At 41.9% G+C, this 22630-nt stretch overlaps 1 protein-coding gene across 8 annotated transcripts in view; it reads right to left on the bottom strand.

The window, feature by feature from the left end:
• Positions 1-22630, bottom strand: part of LOC105205834 (tensin-1) — a 122160-nt gene that overhangs the window by 4242 nt on the left and 95288 nt on the right. For 7 of the 8 annotated variants that reach the window (XR_005574931.1, XM_039449972.1, XM_039449974.1 and 4 more), the window contains 6 exons: positions 21325-21471; positions 5363-5509; positions 3968-4150; positions 3292-3728; positions 2936-3154; positions 2481-2652 (listed from right to left, as the gene is read on the bottom strand). Coding sequence is in view for 7 of the 8 variants with exons in the window: in XM_039449972.1 (XP_039305906.1) it covers positions 2481-2652; positions 2936-3154; positions 3292-3728; positions 3968-4150; positions 5363-5509; positions 21325-21471 (1305 nt within the window). In the remaining variant the exon portion in view is untranslated. Of the gene's footprint in view, positions 1-2480; positions 2653-2935; positions 3155-3291; positions 3729-3967; positions 4151-5362; positions 5510-17378; positions 21231-21324; positions 21472-22630 lie in introns of those variants that run through there. The other variant, XM_011175365.3, reaches the window with a different exon arrangement.

Here is a 22630-nt window from a genome sequence, read left to right on the forward strand (position 1 = left end):
TCTGTTCTTATTTTAGTACCGTACACTGATGGAAAAGATTACTTTAAATAAAAGATTCAAATAAATATGTTATTAGTATTATTCAAATAACATATTTACATCGAGCAAGTAAATATATTTTGTAGTAAATATTACTAATTTAATATAAAATAGTTATTTGAATAGTACTAATACAAATTTAGTTAAATCACGTAATTTTCTCAGTGTAGTTTCTATGAAAAAAATAAATATATATCTATGTAAAATATATTCGTAAACACAGTCTGTAAATAACTGTTCAAAAAGTGTCCAAAGAGGCTAAAATTGATCAATAATCTCAACTCAGTCAATTTATCCTACATCTTTATCTTACAATTAGTAAAAGAGATTATATTCACAACCTTTATTACAATAATGATTAACTGCAGCAAAAATGAAATAAGATGTCATTTTTTAGGGAAATCGTGATTGATAATGCCGAAAACTAATGAAACTAATGAAAAAATGATAAAGAACATAAGAAAAATTTACTTATTAACTTCACATTTTCTCAAAAATCATTGTAAATAATATATGATGCTTTTTGCACAATCTATTAATATTACATCAACAGTCTACATTATAAAGAAGAGAATGTCTTGCCGAGTACTGATTGAGTTATAAGCTTTTCAACATCCAGCCCCGTATGACAACCAGCCCCGGTCTCTACTGTTTGATAAATAACGCAGTGACGAAGTAACTGGAGTTTATTGTCTCGCTGATTATGCGCACATTGTATTATTCTGTATTACGCACCTTATCACGTTACGTAGGCATTGTAGGCACACGTTGCACGGAACAATGAAATGCGATATTATTGCGCCGGTCGGAAATCTTTTTGTCGCGTTCTTAGTCGCGTTGCGAAACGCGCCGCATAACGAGACGATATTAAATGTATCATACGTGTGCGCGCTGACACGAGGCTCGGTTGCGTATCAGGAATATCGCACCGCCGGCATTCATTTGAATCTGGCGGTGTGCTTGTTACAGCGCGACGCAATTCCGCGTTCGTTCTATAGAGCGACGGAGAGGGAAAGCGGAGTTTTGATTTCCCCACGGTATTCGCGGCACATTCAACAAAACTCATTTATACTGGTTTCGGAGATTATCAAAGTCCGCGGACTCATTTAATCTATCCTACGAGAGGAGAGGGAGGAGGGCAAGTTCGACTATTTAAATACACATACTCGAATGGCTAAATGCGCCGGGTAGCTTTGCATCGGGCGTGGTAGTCCTGAGTATAATGTCCGGGCTACTAAAAGCTTCGGCCCTTCGCGCATTAGCAGGCCCGCGCGCAGCTTATTTCAATATTAACTTGCGCTTATATAGGAGGATTCTCTCTCTACCGTGGGTATTATTTCGATCGTTAAAAAGAGCTTTACTCCTGTAGAATGTCTAGTTTCATATGAACGCAAAGATCCGATAAGCAAAAAGCTAGTGCGCTAGTAGTTTCGAGCAAGATATTGTGGCAGATTAAGGATGTGTCACATTTCAAAGCATTACCAAAAATATAAAAATTTCATAGATTATTTCATTGCTACATTTGAGTACCTGCGTAAAATTTGAATACAATCTCTTATTAATTTAAAAATTACTTGTTATTTTATTTATCCTTAATTATTATCTAAAATCGCGTTTCCTAATACTTATTTGCAAATTTGATAAACTAGCTTTACGAATTAAATTAAATTTTTTTACATATGCAAATAAAAGTCTAATATTCGTGTAAAAATTTATTCGAATTCATTTATTTGAAGAGTATTTACCTAAAACTGCAGCAAAATATAATATTTTCGCTGCATAAATTAAATTTTTCGTTGCTTTGTTTTTTGCAGCTGATTTCAGGATGAAAAATCGAATATTCACAATCAGAATTTGTTGTCGTTTATTAGGAAACAAATTAGGAAGGAAATTAACTAGAAAAAAATTAAGAAGAATAAACTTGAGAAGCCTGCAGTTTTTAAATTTAATTTTTTAGGTATTGCAGATAGTCATCCTTAATATCAATTGCATCAGTATTGTGTTCTGCTAGCAGAATTTATCGACATATTCCAATAACAAATTGTCAGTAACTGTTTTGTAAGTATTTAAAATTAAATATATTTATATTTGCACAGTGAATTCTTCATCATATTCTACTAGCAAATTCCGTTCTATTTCCGTATTCTGGCGGTAAAGTTTTTAACAGACACTTTGCAAACTCTGTTTTCGGCAGGAAACGTGACGCATTTTAAAACACAAACAACTTTGCGTCTGTCAAAACGATCAGCAGCCGTTATTCTTAGAGAGAAACGTTAAGCAGTTTGCAATCCATGCGGATTTTAGTTTTGCAGTCCTTTGACGAGAGCGCGGGATGCCGTCTGGCTGAGATTCGCTTTGACTTTCGCGAGCATCGTTCGCAAAACTACTTTGATACTCGATACTCGGCAAAGAGTGGCTCGAAGACGGAAAGGGAGACTTACTTTGATTTTGTAACCTTTGTTTGTACGCATTATGAGATAATGGGCTATTCCGCTTGGCTGGAATTCACGGGGCACACGGAGGGAGAGGGCGTAACATCCGGGCTTGCTGGTACTTTCGCGCACCATGAACGCTCCTTCCGGCTCTTGGCTCAATACCTCCAGCGTTATCTCTCTGGAATCACGGTTCGTATCGTTAATGATAGATAGGGCGGGAAGTCTTTTCTTACGAGAAATAGAAGGAGAAGAGAAAAGGAGAGAAAAGATTAATCGGATTTGTGTGTCCCAGTCACAAAGACGACTACTGGAAACTGGACTGTGAACTGAATCAATTCGACGAATATTTAAAATTAGCCAGAGGCGACGTGCTATTTCGGCACATCGAGAAAGCTCCGAGCACGCGGGAGCGTGTGCGTGTATATTTTACTCCGACATGTAGCAATGTCGCAGAGACCAACCTGGGTATTCCAGCTTGAAACCAGGGCGCTTTGCGTAGCTCGGCCTCCTCGCTTCGATTATTCAGGCTGTCTATTCTCTCGGGTAAAGGCGGCGGAGTTGGCGTGGAGCCATGAGTGCTTCCGTCAGCGGGTACGGAGCTGCTCGACGTGCTAATTTGCGATCTTCTTTTCGACTTGAATTCCGCCTCCGTGCCCGAGTCCGGGCAATTGTGCCCTATCCTGAAAATGAAAGAGCTGTCGTTCACCATTTGTACCGATCTCCCATCGATTCCAAAAAGGCGTGAGGAAGGCGGGCGAAGAGAAGGAGAAGGAGGAGGAGAAAGAATAACGGCAAACGATGGACTGGCTGGACTTACCTGTTGTTCTCGATGTTGAAGTTCTTTGCATTGGTGATGGACGCGTTGATGGTGTTGTCGAGACTCTCCGACGGCGGTATCTTGTTATACGACGGCCTCGTGCCCTCCGAGTCGATGATCGCCTCGTTTATGTAGCCCCCGGAATGGGGCCTGTTCGACGGGCTGGTCGGCGTGCTGCTACCGCTGACGAGCGGGCAGCTGTCATCCTCGCCGTTCAGCCCGAGAACGTCGCGTCCACCTGTCAAACCCATCGCCAGCCGCTTTATCAGCGGTGGCTTGTCCGTTAGCCTCTTGTACGAGTTTAACTCCGTTGGCGAGTTGCTCTCATCGCTGCTCGGTGTGCTCTGCTGGGATATGCTCTTTGGCTCGTCCACGTTCGTTATGGGCCCGAGGACGTTCGTGAACGCCGGCCGCAGACCCGGGATCGAGTTCGGCGCCTGGAATTATTCGGATTCAAGTCATTCGTAGGCGATTAGGATAAATGTTCTAAACGAATTCCGCGAGAAGAGATGTTCAGTCGCGGGCCGACGCGACATTCTACGAAATTAATTTACTCTACAGCTACTCTCTGCTACCGAGCGAACTAAATTCGCTCTCGCGTCACAACGTCGTCTGAGTGCAACGTAACAGCGGTCTGCATGCTCACGACAAATTTGCTACACTTATATGAAATCACCTTAACGCTGGCGAGTCGCAGCGTGGGCGAGCCGGCGCTGCCGAGCTGCACGTTCATATCCGCTGCGGACGGACCCCTTCCAGTCCTGGAGGTGGGCGACGTCCGACTTTTCAGCCACGAGTTCGACGACGGACTCCTGCAAGCGCCCGCGGCGATCGTGTCGTCTCCGGGCAGCGATTTGTTCTGCAAACGAAACGACGGCGGTCATTGCCGAAATTATATCCCGCGTCGCACGACACCGTGTACTTAAACGGAGGTCCTCCGATTATTTCCTCAAAGATCGAAGGCACTCCCCATCGAACGCACGATCATTGCCTTCAATCCGAAGTCTCGGATTCCTCCTCTGGACGAATCGTTGATTAGGCAAGAATGCCGCCGCCGTCGTCGTCGGAACGCGATCCAGTCTTCCCGGGATTCTCCCGGGTTGAATATTTGATCCGGCGGAATAGCACGGTTCCCAAGACGAGATTTCGCGGCGGGGACCATCGGGCGGACCGCGGCGGACTGACCGTTTCACTTGGAAACGCGAGGCAACGTGAGGCAACGCGACGCGACGCGAGGCGGTAAGCGAGAGACTCGGGTCGAATTTATAATTAACGCGGCCTGTAAACGGGACACCTACTGGAGTCGGTGGCCCCCGTGAGACCACGTCGGGAGAGAACATGGTCGTCGTCGTCGTCGTTGTCTCTTTCGTCTCGCGCGTCTTAGATATTTAAGAGGCTCTTCCGCGAGCTGCTCCAACCGCTTCCTTACTGCCGTACGTGTATGCATCCCGGTACCAGATATCTGCTCCGCTTCCCGGCATGCAGTAGACGCTAGTATGTAGTTCTGCTCGGGAATATCGTGCTCGCGCCGCCGTGGAAAGGTGAATTTAGTCGCGCGACTCGGATAAATACGAGTCCTGGTGATTTCGATCCAGTTTGTAGGAAGAGTCCTTGAGGCGAGAGACTATAATGATCGCGCCGATCGAATCGCGACGCTGTTTGTTACGTGCCGGAATAATTGAAGTATTCCTTGGATCTTTTACTTTCTATATATGCCTCTGTTTATTTTGCATGAGGAAATAAATTGCCGCGATACTAGGCGTAATCTTTAAGATCTCAGAACTGTCCGCTAATTGCTGAAACTATTTAATTGCAATCTACGGCGCTTTTGTGAGAAAACTAGCAGATGGCACGATACCTAACCGGCCTGTAAAGTTTAACTCAACTAACTCGCTAGCTGACGGCGACAAAAATAAATGACTTCGTTAGCACTTTAAATTACACGGTGCTGCTTTCATCGGCAAGTGCTGGTAACAATTCTTTTGTGTCACGCGTAATTCGCACTTTTCTCCTTCGTTTATTTCGAGCATTTAATCAATCGCATCTGTAATATCGATATATCCAAACCTACCCACGATGTTCGATGCTCCTGCTTGTCCTTGCGATAAGACGGCGTTGATCGCGGCGAGATTACATCCTGAAGGATCGGCTGGCGCTGAAGCTGCGCCACGTACGCCATGCGGAAAGCATTGCCAACGATGGTATTCAACTCCTCCGCCTGCAAGCAAACACGAAAGTTCGAGTTTCGACATAAATTTTATTAAAACATAGCATTTCGCTGTCTCTAGCGCAATATTACTGTCGCAATCCGATCGCGACCCGCATTTCCTTGCTTCCAATTTAATTACACGAAATATTTCCGCGCTCATGCTCCGCGCGACGAATAAGTCCAGGCACTTGATCCTTTAGAAAAAATAAGTACGTGAATTATGTACGAAGTACTTATGATTAAAACTGTACTCAGCAAAAATTGGTTTTTCACGTTACATTAAATATGGTTCGCACGGATTGTATTAATACAGTTTAAATAAAAAAAAAACTTATTTTCTTTCTAATACAAGTAATATCCTAACTCGTAACACTATTTCCTTTAGCTTCTTGGATACTGAATTTGGTTCCAAAATTGCTCCATCAATTTTAATAAATGTGCAATTAAAGTTAAAAAGTTAAAAATACTTTCACGTATTTTGTTATCTCAATTACGATATATGATGGAAAAGTTTTAATGCAATCAAAATTATGTTGACTTGCAGCCCTCAAAAAGAATTTTCCACGATAAATTACATGTTTATCTTGAATGAACATCTTATTAACCATAGCCGGCATAGCTGGTTAATGAAATATTCATTCGGAATAAATATGTAATTTATTGTGGAAAAATTGTATAATAAATTATTGATCATTTACAAAATAATTATTAATTATGCTTATTCAAACTTAAAGGTTATTCTTTAGACTGTCGAATATGAATCCGATATTAAAATTGACAAGTTTAAAATAATGAATAGTATAGTAGATGAAAATCAAATTATGTTTGAATTTTAACTGTTAAAAAAAACCATTTTTTTGTCGAACCGTATGTAATTCAAAAAGTTCGAGACATAGTGTTCTTCTAAAAACGGTTTCAAAACCGTTTTCTAAATTAAAAAAGATCCGATTATTCAAATTGATGCTTGTTCATAATGTCAAAAGCTGTGCATAAAGACAAGAACGAAAAGCATTGTTTTGCGCTGTTGAACATTACCAGCAAATCTCGAGGCAAGTCTAGGAAAATTTACGTTGCACAAAAATAATATTTGTTGCACGTTGCACATTGTATGTTGAGCCAATTAGCTTCTTTCGGATTCGTCGGTAGAGAAACGTAGAGACTGAAGAGCGGCGCCTTGCTGCCGCGGCGCAAAAGCGGAGTCTGAATGTGTAATAAGCACTCGCGGGAAGCCGCAAGCTTTCGAGGCCCTGGTCTGTGCACGTGTGCGCGTTTAGAAAGCTCTCCGAGTGCATACACCTCGCGTCTGTGCGCGATCCAGATGCAGATGTACCGTAGAAGGGTGAGCGCGTGCGTTACGAGCGGTCACGCGGACGCACAGCCAGAAATGAGGAAAAGGTCGGCGAAGGGCTGTATACGTATATATGTATATATCTATTTCTCTTTCTCTCTCTCTCTCTCTCTCTTTCTCTATTTCTCATTTCCGAGAGTTCCACCGCTGAAAGCCGCGATGCGATGCGTATTAATGTACGTCAAGGGTCGCCCGACGAGGGTCTCCTCTCCAAAGGGAAGCATTGTACGCACGCGGAGACGGACGAGAGCGGCGATTAACGTCTCGTCCGTCCAACTTTTCCTTTCACACGCGGTGCACATCGCTGCGCGAGCGAGCGAGCGAGCGAGAGGACCGAGTCGTCTCCGGGGGAGATGCTCGATCGTTTCGCGTCGTCGCGGGTATCTACGCGCACATCTCGGATTCTAGCCTCGCATACTTCGCCCATGTAGTACTCCGCCTATGTATCCTCGTGACATTGTTACGACATTGTTGCAAGCGACGCGGAAATCCTCGTAGATCCCCCGGCTCGGGTTCCGCGTGCCTCGTAAGCGCGCGAGGAAAAATACGTTTTGCCGGCGGAATCCGCGTACGCGAGCGATGGAAAAAAAAAGGAAGAAACGAGAGACAGAATTACAAAGCCGAACGCGTCGCGTCGCGCTGTATTTTCCAATGATGCTATATCGATTTGCACGAGAGCTCAACGCGCCGCGCCGTGCGTCGCTACACGGAAGCCCATTGTCTCGGCGGAGGTGCGACGCTTAGATCAGGTCATTCGGCACATTGGAAGGCGAGGCGAAAGAAACAAAGCAGGAAGAGGAGGAGGAGGGGAAAGAGGATTTTAATTCGTTTCAATGATACGCGCTCGTGCAGGACAATGACGCGGTAAAGCTTTCGAATTAAAACGCGCGGCAAACGCTCGCTCGAATAATAATTTTATGGTCTGCGGTTTGAGGTCAGGTCGAATGATTCCACTGGCTACGAGATATTTCAATTACGTTCGCGCGCGGGGCAAGGAGATGACTTGAGCTATAATTGCGAACCGGACGCATGGACGCTCTGCAACTCGCTAAGTCATATCCGAGCGCTCTTTTCCACCGCTCCAAGTGCCACACGAATCGTCATTTACGCAACGAGTTCTTTCACCAGTGCGTACGAAATCTCTGAGAGCGAACAAAGTGGGTGATAATAAGGTACTTTGACTGAACAAGGATCACTTAATTTATTCCATATTTTCTTTTAATTCTATGTATAGGGATATTGAAGAATATATTGTATTTCAACTCCAGAGGGATACTTCTATTTAGAAGGATTTATTAAAATACAGTGTATTTATATGTTGTAAAAGAAGTATTATGCGTACACAATAATTGTAATCAATTTAATAATATTAATGCTAACAAGATCTCCCATCCCAAAAAACTGTAAAGAGTTTGTTACCAAAAACATTACTTCAGTTCCAAGATTTGAACCTGCCTACATTTCCTGCGGACGTCTTAATTCGATCAGCGAAGCATAACAGAATTAAAATCAAGAAAAGGCCAACAAGAATCATAGTTTTTCAATTTGAGCTGAGTTTCAAAACCGACGAATATGCGCTGCGTAGTTCAAAGAACTAGAAAATGCATATAAAATCATTTATAAAATTCCTTTTTGAGATTTGCTATGAGCATAGTTAGCCTTATCTTGATTTTAACTGTTATATATTGCACGATATTGTATGTAAATTAATTATTATATTGAATTTGTTTTGCAGAGTCTAAAGGAATATTTAATAATATTATTGAGCATCTAGGGGCCGCTTTAATTCAGTCCAGGTACCTTATTTGCCGACGTATAAAGGACTGCATTCAGCAGAAAAAGCAGTTTTGCAACTGTTGTAAGGTTCTTTAATATGATTGGTTTATTACATTCAGATTCAGCAGGAACTAAGAGAAAGAACTAATCGCATTAAAAATCTTACAACAGTTGCAAAGCTGCTTATTCTGCTGAACGCAGTAAGAGATATTCTGTTGTATAAAAAAAAAAAAATTATAATCAGTTAAGATACATTAGCGAATATATTCAAGTTATTTACCATGCAGATTTACTAATCTCTTTCTCACAGTTTGGGAGAAAGCAAGTTGCGCATTTGCATAACCGCTACTTTAATGGCGCAAATGGATTATTCACAAACCACTTATCCACACTACTGCAGTTGTTGCATTTCAAATTTGAAGCGTGGTAGAATTCATGCATTCAGCTAACTCTGACGGTTAGCTTCTTTCATTAGCCCTGTTATTTTTATTATGCGTGTGCACCAAGGCGTCAAGATGCAAAACGGTAGATATCATCAATGAAGTAGCGCAACCGCCGTTTCACAACGTGGGAAAATCTGAGGACTAATTTATCGCGGGAAAGAACACGTTCCTGCCATCAACGCCGTGCTTCACGGAAACGTGAAGGAAAACGTTCCGGCAATGGAAGGACCGCTCGCTCACGACGACGGAGAGCAAAGGATCGTCGTGTCATAGGGGAGAATTTATCGTCCCCGTGGGCGGAACGCTGGACGCGGCGATCCTTCGACTTCGACCCCTCTTCCTCCGCCCCCGTGGCCGAGAATCGAAAATACGGCCCTGAGATTCCCGCCCCGAGGTGGAATTTAAGCGCGATGAAATCATCACCGGCGACTCTCTCTTCCTCTCTCCCTCTCCGCTCTACCCTATCCTGGACGTTGACTCGAGCAGGCACTGACCCTCTTCACCGCGTTTGGATTCAGGTCCGTTTGATCGATCAGCGGCGATCGTACCGCCGCGCCGCCGCTACTGCGGTAAATCGCGACATCCTCCGCGCTTCCTCGAGCCGCAGACATGCGGTTTCCGTTTGCCAACGAAAATCCTCCTCTTTCACCTCCGTCCTAAGGTGACAACGCGTACCAAAAAGAGAGATTGACTCCATGGATGAAACGTCGCGCGATAAAACGTCATGCAGATTTGAAAAAAAAAAAAAGAGAAAAAGGAAAAGCGAAGACTTCGGAAGAGGGCTATTTTAGCTCTCTTGGAGCACAGCCTGATTCGCTGTTTGCGCCGGTGGCTTCGGCAAAAAGACGAGGGACACCGGAATCGAATGGGAAGGGGACCGAAAGGGCGATGGATCGCGCCGTGGCTTTGCGCCGGTGCAGCGTGACGGGCTACATTCCAGGCATTCCGCGCGGTCACGGCCATATCTCCAGCTCCTCTAGATTTCCCGTCCCGCATACACCCGGTCTACCAACACCATCCCGCGGTACACGAGCCGGTACTCGCAATAATGGCGCTCGGGTGGGGACCGGGGCCCTCTCGTCGCACCTCTGAATTTCCCTCGCGCTTCGGTTTCTGGTTTACCTCGACGTCGCCGCGTCGCGACGCTCGGGTGTGCCCCCGGGTGTGTAAATGGCCGGAGAGGAAATGCTGTGTAGTACCGAGTATACATTCTCGCTGGGCGTCATTATTGCATCGCGCCGACACGACCATCTTGGTACCGTCGTCGTCGCTTCGCTACCAGCGCCATCGTCATCGATGGCGACGCGCTGTTCAACCGCGCTTTCACATTGTTATCTCAAACTCCCTTCTCTCCTTATTACTGATGTAACAATGAAATCAACATGGGTAATTTTCCTTCTTTTCTCCATTCGCTTGCGATCCTCCGATCTGCCTGCCTCCGATCCTGTCAAGCTTGCGAGCTGGAGATGACACCAAATCCTATGAACTCGTGACGTCCCCGCTGTGTTATGTCGCTTCCAGAAACGTTAGTTAAAGTTAACAGAGAACCTAACTGCTTCTCCGTCATTTTCAATCTCCGTTTGTTGGAGAGAGAAACGAGATCGCGTGCTCAAGGACTGTCAAGCTCGTGCGATCGACGAATCAGGTTAAAACAAGCATGAACAAGTTCCGCCTTCGGTGTCACTCGGCTTCTGCTCATGACAGGCACGGTAGTTTTGAATGTCAAATATTCGAATTGCACCGTTACGCGCCGTTATATCGATAACGAGTGAACTTGTGTGCGTCTGACCCGCTGAAATAATTGTTACGAAATAATTGTTCGTGGCGATTACTCGATGATGCCACAATTTACTCTCGAAATTGAATTCAAACAGAATGGACTTCAGAGAAGAGCAGCTCCCTCGTTTTGCGAAGTGAACGAATTCACGTTCGCATTGTAATGAAGACGCAGCAAACGTACCACTTATCTTTCCTCGATTGTACTCACGAATGTCAAGAATCGATCGTTTCTGTGAAAGGAGATTATCATAACAAACGAATAACAGACGAACAAAAGGAGACGAAGAGCGGATACATTAATAACTAACTAGCGACTGATATGACATAGAATAAGTAGATGTGGATATTTTCAAATCTCTCTTTTCTCGTGATCAATAATATTTTTTATGGATTTTGTATTATAAAATTCGCTTTTATACTTGTGAAGTTTCAATTAGGATAAAGTGTAGTTAAGATTTGATGATGAATAAAAGCTAGGTTTTCATAATCAACGAATCATCTTTACTTTCTAAATATTTTTTGGATACCAAATTTTTCAATATATCTATTATTAAATAAAATCTTCGGAGAATTATTAACTTTAAAAAAAATTTAAAAAAGCATTTCTCCCCATGAATTGCATCATCAGTGGGATAAGACGAGATAAGATAGGAAAGATGGGATATACTTTAAAAGTATACTTTAATTTGATACTAATGTCACAAGTAAAAAAATGGGATAAAATCACAAGGAAATGTAGGAAACTGCGTTTCTTTATAGCTGTGTTATCATATTATTAAATCTATTATATTTAATATTGTTGATGTTTAATTATGTTATTGAGACAATACAAATTTCTTTAACCTATACAAGGAATTTATCGCAAAAAGAATTATCCAAGAATTCGAATCTAGATTTGAATGAAAAGCAGATAATTAGCAACGATAATGGCTCTTATGCTGTTTGGACTGTGCAAGCCGCAAATCCGTACGGGAGATACAACTTTGTTGGTGCATAATGCCGAAATATCGTTTGACTGCGTGGCAAGTACTTTGTTTAGCGTAACGTGAAATCGGCCGAAGATTGGATTGAATATAGCTAGAGAGATGCATCGGTCAGGGAGAGCAGATGAAGCACGACCGTTGCATAATCTGAGCCTTTGATCAGCAATTAACGCCACAATCGGAGCCTGTTGGTCGTTCCATCTGTTTCACATCTAACAGACGCGATGCCAAAATATTATCAACACGGTTATCTGGACCGCAATGTATGGATAACTGCTTTTCTGTCAGATTAAAACAATTCAAGATTTTCCGTCAATTAATATAACATTAATTTCTATTTAGTGTAAAAGGGAGAATGAAATTAAAGATATTCGCAGGAAATTTGTATTCCTGTATATAAAAAAAATAGCAGCTTTAAATCTCGACAAATCCCAGTTAAATATATATTTTCAAAATTTTCATTACTTTGATTCGTAATTTTTCTCCTGTATCTAAGAAATTTTAGTGCGGTTTTTCTTGACAAAAAAAGCTACGACAATTACGTGCATGTATTATTTGTATCTTACTGCTGGTACATGACCATACCTCGTTTAAACATATTACATTTTTAAAATTGAAGAGGTATTCGGATCAAGTTTTAAAAATTAGCAAGTTGAAAGTATGTAACACAATTATCTGAGGTTTAATAAAATTCAATTAATGTAAAACCTCAAGTCAAAATATAATATGAAATGTTTTGAATATTTTATATTAAATTTAATTGTTAAATTCAAGTTAACCACTCAAATTATCAAAATTATTAAATTTTTTTATCACAAGTTCAAAGTAATCGTGAAAATAATGTTACGTTTACATTACTCGTCGTGTACCGTCTTAGTAAAGTCGACAAAAAATCACGTTCTTAACAATGCAAGGGAAAGGTTTATTCCAATCATGCAACTTGTTCTTACTAAAGGATTATTAGCGTGGAACCAGCGTATCCAGTCTAAATGAGCGACGTAGCCTTGATTGGCTTTGCTCTCGCGATTCATCGGTGTGGCTTATCGTATGGGGGCCCTCGACAATAAACGCGGCGAGCTTAAAGGCGTAGTCATGCGTGAATCGTGCATCACAGTAGGACAATACGCCCACTTTGTGGCCCGTATAGTTTGCTACTGTACCCTTGAGTCCCGTCATTAAACCTATTTCGGTGCCTCTAGAAATGCACCCTCGAGGACCGCATGCGTCGCGCAAGAAGGCAACTAAGCTTCATTTCAAATTTCTCGCATTTCCTCCTTATTGAACGCGCGATTCCAGCAGTGAATTTCAGCAGTACGCGAATGCTAATGGAAAAATGATATATCCGTATAATATAAAAATAAATCATATTTCCAGAATGGATATTATCGACCAATATCGACGTCATGAGACATCCTAACAAAAAAAAAAAAATAAATAAATAAAAAGAATGGCAGAAATAAACTAATATTTTTGTCATCTATTTATGTTTTCCCTAACTGCGTGATGTAATATAGAATTCATTTCGAACTTCTATAATACATTTACATTTGCGGCTAAAATATTTTGCGTCTTTCCGTGGAAATTCTACTCGCAAACTGTTGGTTACACGGCAGATACATAATGTTAATATTATGATCGGATTTGGCTCGAAGCGATTAAGTCATTACACATTATATTAATCCGCAATACGCATTACGCAGTGTAGATTATAGAGTAATCCAAATGTTCTCCGTTGCGTAAGTCAATAAGCTCCCATTATCTATCGAGAATGCTGCACGTATAATAGTGAAGAATGTAATTTCAAGATGTATATTGATTCATTTAATACGTATATATAGACTCGACCTTTTATCAGTTATCAAGTAAAAGAGGATTATTTTTCTAGGTTATATAATACTCCTTTTAAACATACTACTGAAATACTTCATGCTTAATGTAATATTTTATAAAAATAAGAAATGAAGAGATATTTGACCGATAAGAGTCGAGACGTTTATGTGCAATTAACCAATTTATTAAATTTAAACAATCATAAGAGATATTTTGCTAAATAACGCATAACACAATTATTGACGCACACATTTCGACTCACATTTTGAGTTCTCTTCAGTGCAAAAGATACAAATTAAAATCGTGTGAATGTTGAAAATTGTTGAATTGTAATAGTCAAACAGTAGACGGAGAAATATTCACGAATATGTTATCGTGTTACTTAATATTGTATTATACATGGTTGTACAATAAATTTAAAAAATCAATAGTAAAATTGATTATGTCAAAAAATTGAGAAATGTTAGAGCTGTTTAAATGAAATTTAGCGAGTTAAAACTTTTAGAGTGTCAATTGATTAGATATTAAAAAGACTTAATTTCCTTTTATTTATAACTTTTTCATTTAAATATCTTTTGTTTTAATATTGATGCAAATAATATTTTATATTCATAAAAATATGAAAATTATATTAAATATAAAAAAATACTTTTATGAATATTAAATATTTTTATATTTCGTATTCTTTTTTTCAAAATATTAATATATAATATGATACTTTACAAAATTATATTATTTTAAATTATATTATTCTTTAAATATTATTTAAAATTTTTTTATTCTGTAAAATTAGCTATCTATCGGCAATTTTGATCTTTTTTGATACAAGCAAAATTTCACTCTGAATTTTCTACCAGATGTATCCAATTTTTATTAAATAAAAGTTATAACATGTGAGTTTAAAAACTATTTAATAATTTAAAAAATAATGTTAAAAAGTATCCCTGAATTTTTTCAGATTTTTTGGAAGCCTAGAACAATAAAAAGACTTAGGCTGAACAAAAATCTCAAATTGCAAACGAAGATAATACATTAAAGAGATATCAAAATTATTAATATACTTATAGTAATAAATTTTTTTAGTAATAAATGACAATATACGTATCATAACAAAACGTTAATAATAGTCAATATACATAACCAGTAGTTGAGAAACACAAACCGACCTAATAGTGTAATAATTCCCATTTAATTATACGAAGAGAATAAACACGCAACTTTCCATCTCCGTGATGAATCATGACTCTCAGTCGGCAGTGAAATAAAAGATAAAGCCGGAAGTAGGTGTTGTGAAATCGAACAAAATGAAGCACAGTGGTAGTAACGTATCGTGTATGAAGGGGAGCAGCATTGTCGACGATAAAAATAGTTGACATGTGCGTCCAATGCGAGGGACGATGCATCTGACGATGCGTTCGATTCGAGACACAACACATGAACATGGCGCGTATCTCGCGATGTCATTCTCGGCAGGAAGCGCGCAGGAAGCGAGTCTAATCATTGTAAAATTGTACTTTACGGCGTTCTTGCCTAGAAATCACCGTAGAAATCTCAAATTGTAAATTGCGCGAGTAGCCGGCAGTATGTCGAGCACTCGTAGAGAGCCATTATAGATTTTCCGCGACCGTTTGCTTTTTATTCGATAATAGGCGCTAACAAAATTGCGCGTTCGCGACATAAGGGACGCGAATCCCGACGATATTCGTCACTACCGACGATATTCTCCACATGTCATGTTTCTCAAAGTCATCGCGTCAGTTGTCCAATCTCGATTGGCAGATTTCACGAGAAAAGCGAACGTTCTGTCGCAGTAGGAAACGAGTCGTACACATGTGTGTAAGAAAACGTAAGATCACATCTGCTCCGAGGCGCTATGATGACAAAAACGGAAGAGGACGCGAGGCAGTCGATGTGAATGGTACGAAAAATCGGTGACGAGACCATTATAAAGTCCTTCACCGGCAAGCTAACGTGTTATTGAGAAGCTACCAGGTATAACTTATGCCTCCTATAACTCGAGAGTTCATATTGTACTGTGAGCTTCTACCGAGAAGTACCTCGACGGTAATGGGCCACCTTTTGTGTGAGATGCTCTATTGATGTTACGGGAGAAATTCCGTAACGTTTGCGCAACACGATAGATGACTCGTCTTCTCTCCGTCTCCGTCTCTCTTCTTTTTTTTCTCTCTTTCCGCTGAAAATATCTTTTCGACCGCCGCCGCCGCCGCTGCCGCCGGTCACGCTGGAGACGGGAATCCGGGACGAATCCTTGCGCGGATTCACCTGGCGGCTTCACGGATAGTGAACTCGCCTGAGAGATCATTGGAAACTCGTCAAATTCGGACCGGCGCTTTGTGAATCAGCGTCGAAGAACTTTCGGCTTTTGTCCGCGGGACGCAGTGGGTCGACACGAATTATGATTTTCCATTGTGAAGTCAAGAGGAACTAACTGGGAGACGGCGGTTGTCGCACGCCGGGTCTTCGAAGCTTCTCGCTTGAATCGGTTTGGCGACAATACGAGATAATCCAGCTGCCGGAGTGTGTGCTACATAGCGGCTATAGAGCACGCGGTATTGACGACATAATGGCAGCTATATCACGTTGTTAAAGCACACGTTTCCATTATTTTCTAATATCGACAGAATGCTTTCTAAACGTTCGCGAGATGCAGATGAACACTGGCTAGAATAACGACGGCTTCGTATATATCGTCGCTAAAATATCAATGCTGTGTAGACACTCCATCGGTAAGGAGCCAACGAGTGAAGCAGCGAGGCATCTCGCGCTACAAGCAGCTATATGAAGCCGAGGAATGCGTTCGTCCGATCCCACGGCTTATCCCCCTTCACTCTCCCTTCCCTCGTTAGCTCTTTTTCTTTCTGGTACGCGATAGTAGTATTACCGGGCTTAGGCTTTCTCTCTCTTTCTCGCTCTCTTCCCCTCCACCCCCTTTACCCTCTCTCTATCTCTCACTCTTTCTCTCACGTTCTCTCGGACTACAGTATGCAATCTACCGACTCGATGGCTCTCTTTTAGCAGATCCTGGAATGTGACTATATCAAACCTGAACCCAATCTCTCTTAAATCTTGAAGAAAGGATAAATACGTACACTGATAAATGAGACGACTTTGATAGATATCGACGAACGTCGGTGATAGAAAGTTAAACGACTGAAAGTTACGAAAGCAACTTTGACATGTGAATTCAACTAATTATTTTTTCGATTACATCTTCAATTTCCTTTTGCATCAGTTGGACATCGTATTTCCGCGTTGAAAAAATATCGAACAATTTAGAAGAGTTATGCGACAGTTTACTGGCCGTTAATGATCTGGTTTCACAACCTGGTGAAACAATAGAGGACCGTTTCGCTTCTTTACCCTTTTTTTCGGCCGTTACAGCGACTACGTCTCCGGGGTCATGTTGCGGTACCGCGACCTAATCGCGATCCGTTAATATTGCAAGGAGTAAAGCCTATACGGCGAAGTCAGGGCAATATCCAGATCGTTTTATTATGCATATCGACTTGGAGTTGGAACTGGTATTCGCAATCATTTAAAAGCGGAAATTAACCTACCTACTAGATGGGCAAAATTATTCAAACTTCTATTACTCAAACTCCGAGAGAAATAATCGTAAACCGGATGAGTGCGACGGATGGGTTTGTTGCACGAGTTTTAAGATATTTAAATTTGGCTTAGTTCCAAATAAGACTCACTTTGAACTTCTGAGTGTGACCGCATCGGCAACAGCAATACGACATGTAATCAGGTAGCGCGGGCATAAACCTCAACTGTTCCTGCTGCGAGTATTCGTCCACAAGTTTGCGATAATGTACCCTGAAAATGGGCCTCGTTGCGCTCTGTGAGCCTTTACCAAGGCGTCCCATAATCGCAAAGAATGCGGCCAGAATATTGCGCCTGCGTGCAAGCCTCCTCATGCCACAGCGACCGTTGTACTTTGCACGGTGTCCTTTCAAATCGCGCCTTCTTGCTACCCTTAAACTTTCACAAAAGGGGATTTTCTCCCCGAACACCGGAGATCAAGCCTTTATCCAGATTTGACAAGGCAACAATTCGACGTTGCCATACTTAAGAACAGTTGTACCATCACACAGATCACCCCGGTCATTCGCACTTCTAACATTAATATTCCACACATTTCCGGTCACACATTCACGACACTATGCGGCGCACTTTCTACTGCACGAGACACCGGTATATCGACGCGCTGAAATGCTCGCCGCATCCAGCACCTTTCTCCAAAGATATATCCCTTTGACGATACCGGCACACCAGGCGCCTCTTGAAGTCACGAAGTTCCAATCTATATCTCGTACCAGCACGTGGATGAGCACCACTCGAACCTCGTATGGCTGACGTGACTGGAGACACTGGTATCCGTTCGGTAACGGAAATACGTTGGCACCGACGATACATCCATTGAGGAAAGCTGTCGAGAGTTCGTCGTCGACGCGAAACTGACTTCTTCCCCTGCCGATCTTCCGAGTCTCCCGCGAGAGGATGCAGTATTATTAACAGGTGACGACGATCGCGACGTCATGGGACCCGCGGGATTCCAATCCTACGTGCGACACACGCACGAAGGATCCGTGAGCCACTCTCGATGGCGTAGCACCGGCTACGTGTCGCTCTGCATGCCGACCCGCGGAAACCGGTTAATGGGCACCGCGCCGCTTCTCGCTTCTCACTTGTCGCATGTCAACCGCACACATAGTCGCCACATCCTTCTAATACTTTTCCGATGGACAGACTTCTGTTACCGACGTCGCGGTGGTGCCCGGCATACATTCATTCGCTCGCGCAATTCCCCTCCATAATCGGAGCTCGTGCTCCGGAGTATTCTGGAATCGAAGGAAGGAATCTACGGATTGGGCAATCGTTAGAAAGTTTCTGGACGGAGTTTTGTACCTTCTGGTAATCCCTCTAGCGATGCTCGACTGATTCGCGCGTGCTGTTTTCTTCTTCTCTTTGAAACTTTCTTTAATTGTATTTTTATGGAAGTAAGGTCAATGCAACAAATGATAGTTAATTTTTTTTTCGTGTTATGCCTGATGTCACAGTCTTTCGCTAGTCACCAATCCAGTAAGTCGGGCCGGTACCATCGCGGAAGCGGAAACTCACAATGGCGGGGGAGGGAGTGGGGCGGTGAACCATCCGTTAGATTGGAGGATTCAAAGAGGCGCGAGGTCCGGTCCACACGCGCATCCTTTCAACTGTCAACTGGATGAAATGCCAGCGGGACCAACCTCCAGCCGACGAGGTTCCTCGTTTCGCTCTCTTCGACGCACGTTGGCGGTCCCGGTGCCGCCGCCGTCGTCGTCGTCGTCGTCGCCTCACGCGCGTTGGGAGCTCGCAAAGTCGCAAAATCTGGATACCGCCGTGCTTAACTGGCCCGGCGATGGCAATACCTCCCGGTACGTATAGAGAGAGACTGAAGTCCACGAGGAACACGAAGCGAGAGCACCGCCGCTCCGGCCGGCCCACACGGTTCCATCCCCACCGCGGTCTGAAGCCGAGCGGTGCGACCGACCGACCGACCGCTTTCTTGCTTCAACCGCGGCATTGAACACGTTCAACGGCAGCTGTTGAATACCACGTGTCCCCGTTCTCCCTCTCACCCTCGCTGTCCCTCGTCCTCTCTTTCTTTCTCTTTCGCTCTCTCTTCGTTCCTCCTTCGGTCTGTCGGTCAGTCCTTCCCGCTCTGCCTGTCGCTCTCCGTTCCTCTCACGATCTTTTCCACTGCTTCTTATTCTTTTTACCCTGCCACGACCGAGAACGCCACTCGACAGAGAGCCAGCGCCGTACGGAGCGCATGAGTTTGCGATTCGCGTTCTTTGACCCGTCAGAGCGACGCGCCGCTCGATCGCGGACTTCGCCTCCGACTCGCGCCGTGTCCGCCGTGAAGTGAAGTACTTAGAGTAAATACCTCTTTTTTACACCCAAATACGTTTCGGAGTATCCTGTACCTGTCCCTTGGCATTTCTTGCAACGAGCACGTATACCTAGAATGTTCGCATACCTTCATTGGAATGCCTGTACCTGCCACAGGTACCTGTATCTACTTAACGCACATTTTAAGGCGCTCTTCAAGGTCAGTGTGAAGGAACGAATCGTGGAATCCCGGATTAGTCAAAATTCTCGCAAGACCGTACAAAAATGACATCCGGTCCACTTAACCCTAACTCTTTGGTTCAATAAAGAAAATATGAAAAGAATTCGTACACGCGGAGGTTCGTTCGTTTAAGTTCCCTTTAAAAAGATCATTTCAAACTTTTATAGCCTCTTTTCCTCCCTCCCTCGCCCCGTCTCATCCGGTGTGGATCATATGTTGACAAATCACCTGACAGAGAGCGTGGAAATTGCTTGGAAACTGAAATGCAGTGTCAACCGCTTCAATGGACGTTTCAAACCTTCAAATACTCGATGCTGAGGCTCTTCATTTTCCGCCTATTCTCGCAATCTTCTTGGCCGTGCTATCAAAGTAAGCTCACTTGATCCTAGACCTTCAGGAACGATGACGTTCTTAATTCGGCGAAAGGTATTTAAAGTTTAATCCGAAGAGTGCGCCATTAGGGTTGACTAAATGTCAAGGCAATGGCAGAGTGCAAAGTTCCAAGTGCAAAGTCTACTATTCTCAACTCGCTAAAGCTCCGCCAACTTACGGCTCTATCCTTTCTGATATCGTCGACGGACCTCGAAGCCTCGGGCGATGTTATCTTCCAGACAACAGGAAGAGGCTTTTAGATCCAGGGATTCGGTAGTTGCCGGTAGTATCGACGTCCAAGATATATTCGCTGGTCTCAACATCGAAGCACGTTCCTCCCTCGGACGGTTGTTATGACTTTCGATAAAACGCGATACAGTAGTTGAAACACATCACGGTAAAGGTAAAACTTTGTAACCATATCGATAAAACAAAAGTGAAATATGTCGCAGTTAAGTATAAATTCATAGACAAATCGATCGCATTAAACACGAAAATTCGTTTTATTTTACGAGAATTAAATAGCAACCGGTAAGGTAGACTCGTTAATTCATGTACGAAGAATTCTCGAGTTACGATTAAGGTAACATTCTGGTCTTGTAATTTCAATTTAAATTTTGTCCGCTAAGCGCACAGCTTGGCTCTAAATGCCGGCAGAGTTGTCGAGAGCAAAGGGAGCGATCCATCAGCTTTAAACGACGAGACAGCTTCTAGTTTCCACTTGAGACGCACGCGGTTGTCCACTGGCGAGGGACGACCTGTCACGTACAGTATCTTGAACGAAAATCCCGGCTCAGTTTCGACGATTTATATTAACCCGATTATTTAAGATACTTCGAGCGCCAGTAAAATATTTCAAAAATGATTTCAACGTTGTGAACTCCTGTTCTTCCCAAATACATCATTAACGTACATTTTTTTCGTCGTTTTGTAGACGTATGTAATTATTCTAATCGATTACTACCGCTCCACTTTTTCAGTAATTAAGAATCAGATCTAGTTTTGTAAAGTAAAACTTGTATAAACTTGTATAAAAACTTGTATAAAAATAGACTCGTTTGTGATCTCATTAACATGTTTGTCAGGTATTTGTTAAAGTCGCACCTTACGTGCCGCGAAAAGAAGAAATATCAAAGAGAAAGTCGCATTATACTGACCTGGTCTGCAGACTCGGTGATAAAAGAATGACAGTACTGCAAGCTGAAGTGGGCTCTGGGCTCTCGTGCCAGAAAGCTGAATTGGGCGTGCTGCGGCTCACAAGTAGCGTAAGAGATGCGTCTTAACGCGTGCGCCATTTGCACGCACTGCAACAGAAATAAAAAAAAGAGCAAATTTTGAGAAACTTTGTTCGTAAGAATTTTGACGTAAGGAGCTATATATTACAATGGTAAACATGACTTAAAGGAAAAAGTGCATTTGAAAGTGGCCAAAATAATAACTTTTTTATTTAAAAAAAAACACATATTATTTGAATTAAATCTTTATTTAATTTTGCATCTGGTATTATTCTTGTAAAATCATGTTTTTTTAATCTTTTGCTTGAGAAGAGTATTGAACTATATTTTATTTCGCAGCTGCACCTTCTTTCTTGAACCTCTTCTTTCTTTTTCTCTTTTTGTATTATATTACGGATAATGAATTAAAACGATGAAAATAATTTGTAAGTATTCCGGTGTTAATAACTGCTTAATAAAATTTAATAAAAGATAATTATTTAAACTTGCTTAATAATTTCTTAGTAAAACGTATTTAATCAATATAAGTAAACTTAATAATGTTACGATATTTTGTTTACGATATTCTGAGTCATTATTTTGAATAGTACATTCAGCACAGTGAAAAATAATTCACACAAGTTTGCCTCTGACTGACAATTTCCGAGATATTTTCGAGAGTGAGTCTCTCGTGTTGAATGCAAACAAAAATGATTTACGAGCGTTTTATTATTACTCTCATCTTGTTGAGTGATTTAATCGTTTAAATCAATTTCGCTGTGAAACGTTGTGTACATGTTAAGATCATTGCAAAAAACTAGCGTCCTTATTAAACAGGATATTGTCATAAATATCACTTACTGCATGTGACTCGTTAAGAACCGTGGTAAATAACGCGTGTACTTAAATTGAGGGGCGTAGGATGAGATAATTAAATAATTCGGATGGGACTGTACCAATCCTGAATGAATATTGGTAGAAAAATTATTTAGCATAAAATTATATCCATTAAGATATTAATCATTTTAGCATAATTAAATGAAATATATACGTAACTTTTAAATATGTTTTCTTCCTAATAATACGTGTATTATATTGTATAATGCTCTTTTTCTAGCTATAATTTTAATTAGTTACACATTTCAAATTAAAGGTAAATTAATTAATATCACTTTTCATTATTCCTTAATTTTTAACTGTAATTCAAATGCCGATAATAAAATGAGTAATTATTCAGATAGAGATTAAA

The sequence above is a fragment of the Solenopsis invicta genome, chromosome 5 (genome assembly GCF_016802725.1).
Source record: "Solenopsis invicta isolate M01_SB chromosome 5, UNIL_Sinv_3.0, whole genome shotgun sequence".
In the NCBI taxonomy this organism is placed as follows: domain Eukaryota; kingdom Metazoa; phylum Arthropoda; class Insecta; order Hymenoptera; family Formicidae; genus Solenopsis; species Solenopsis invicta.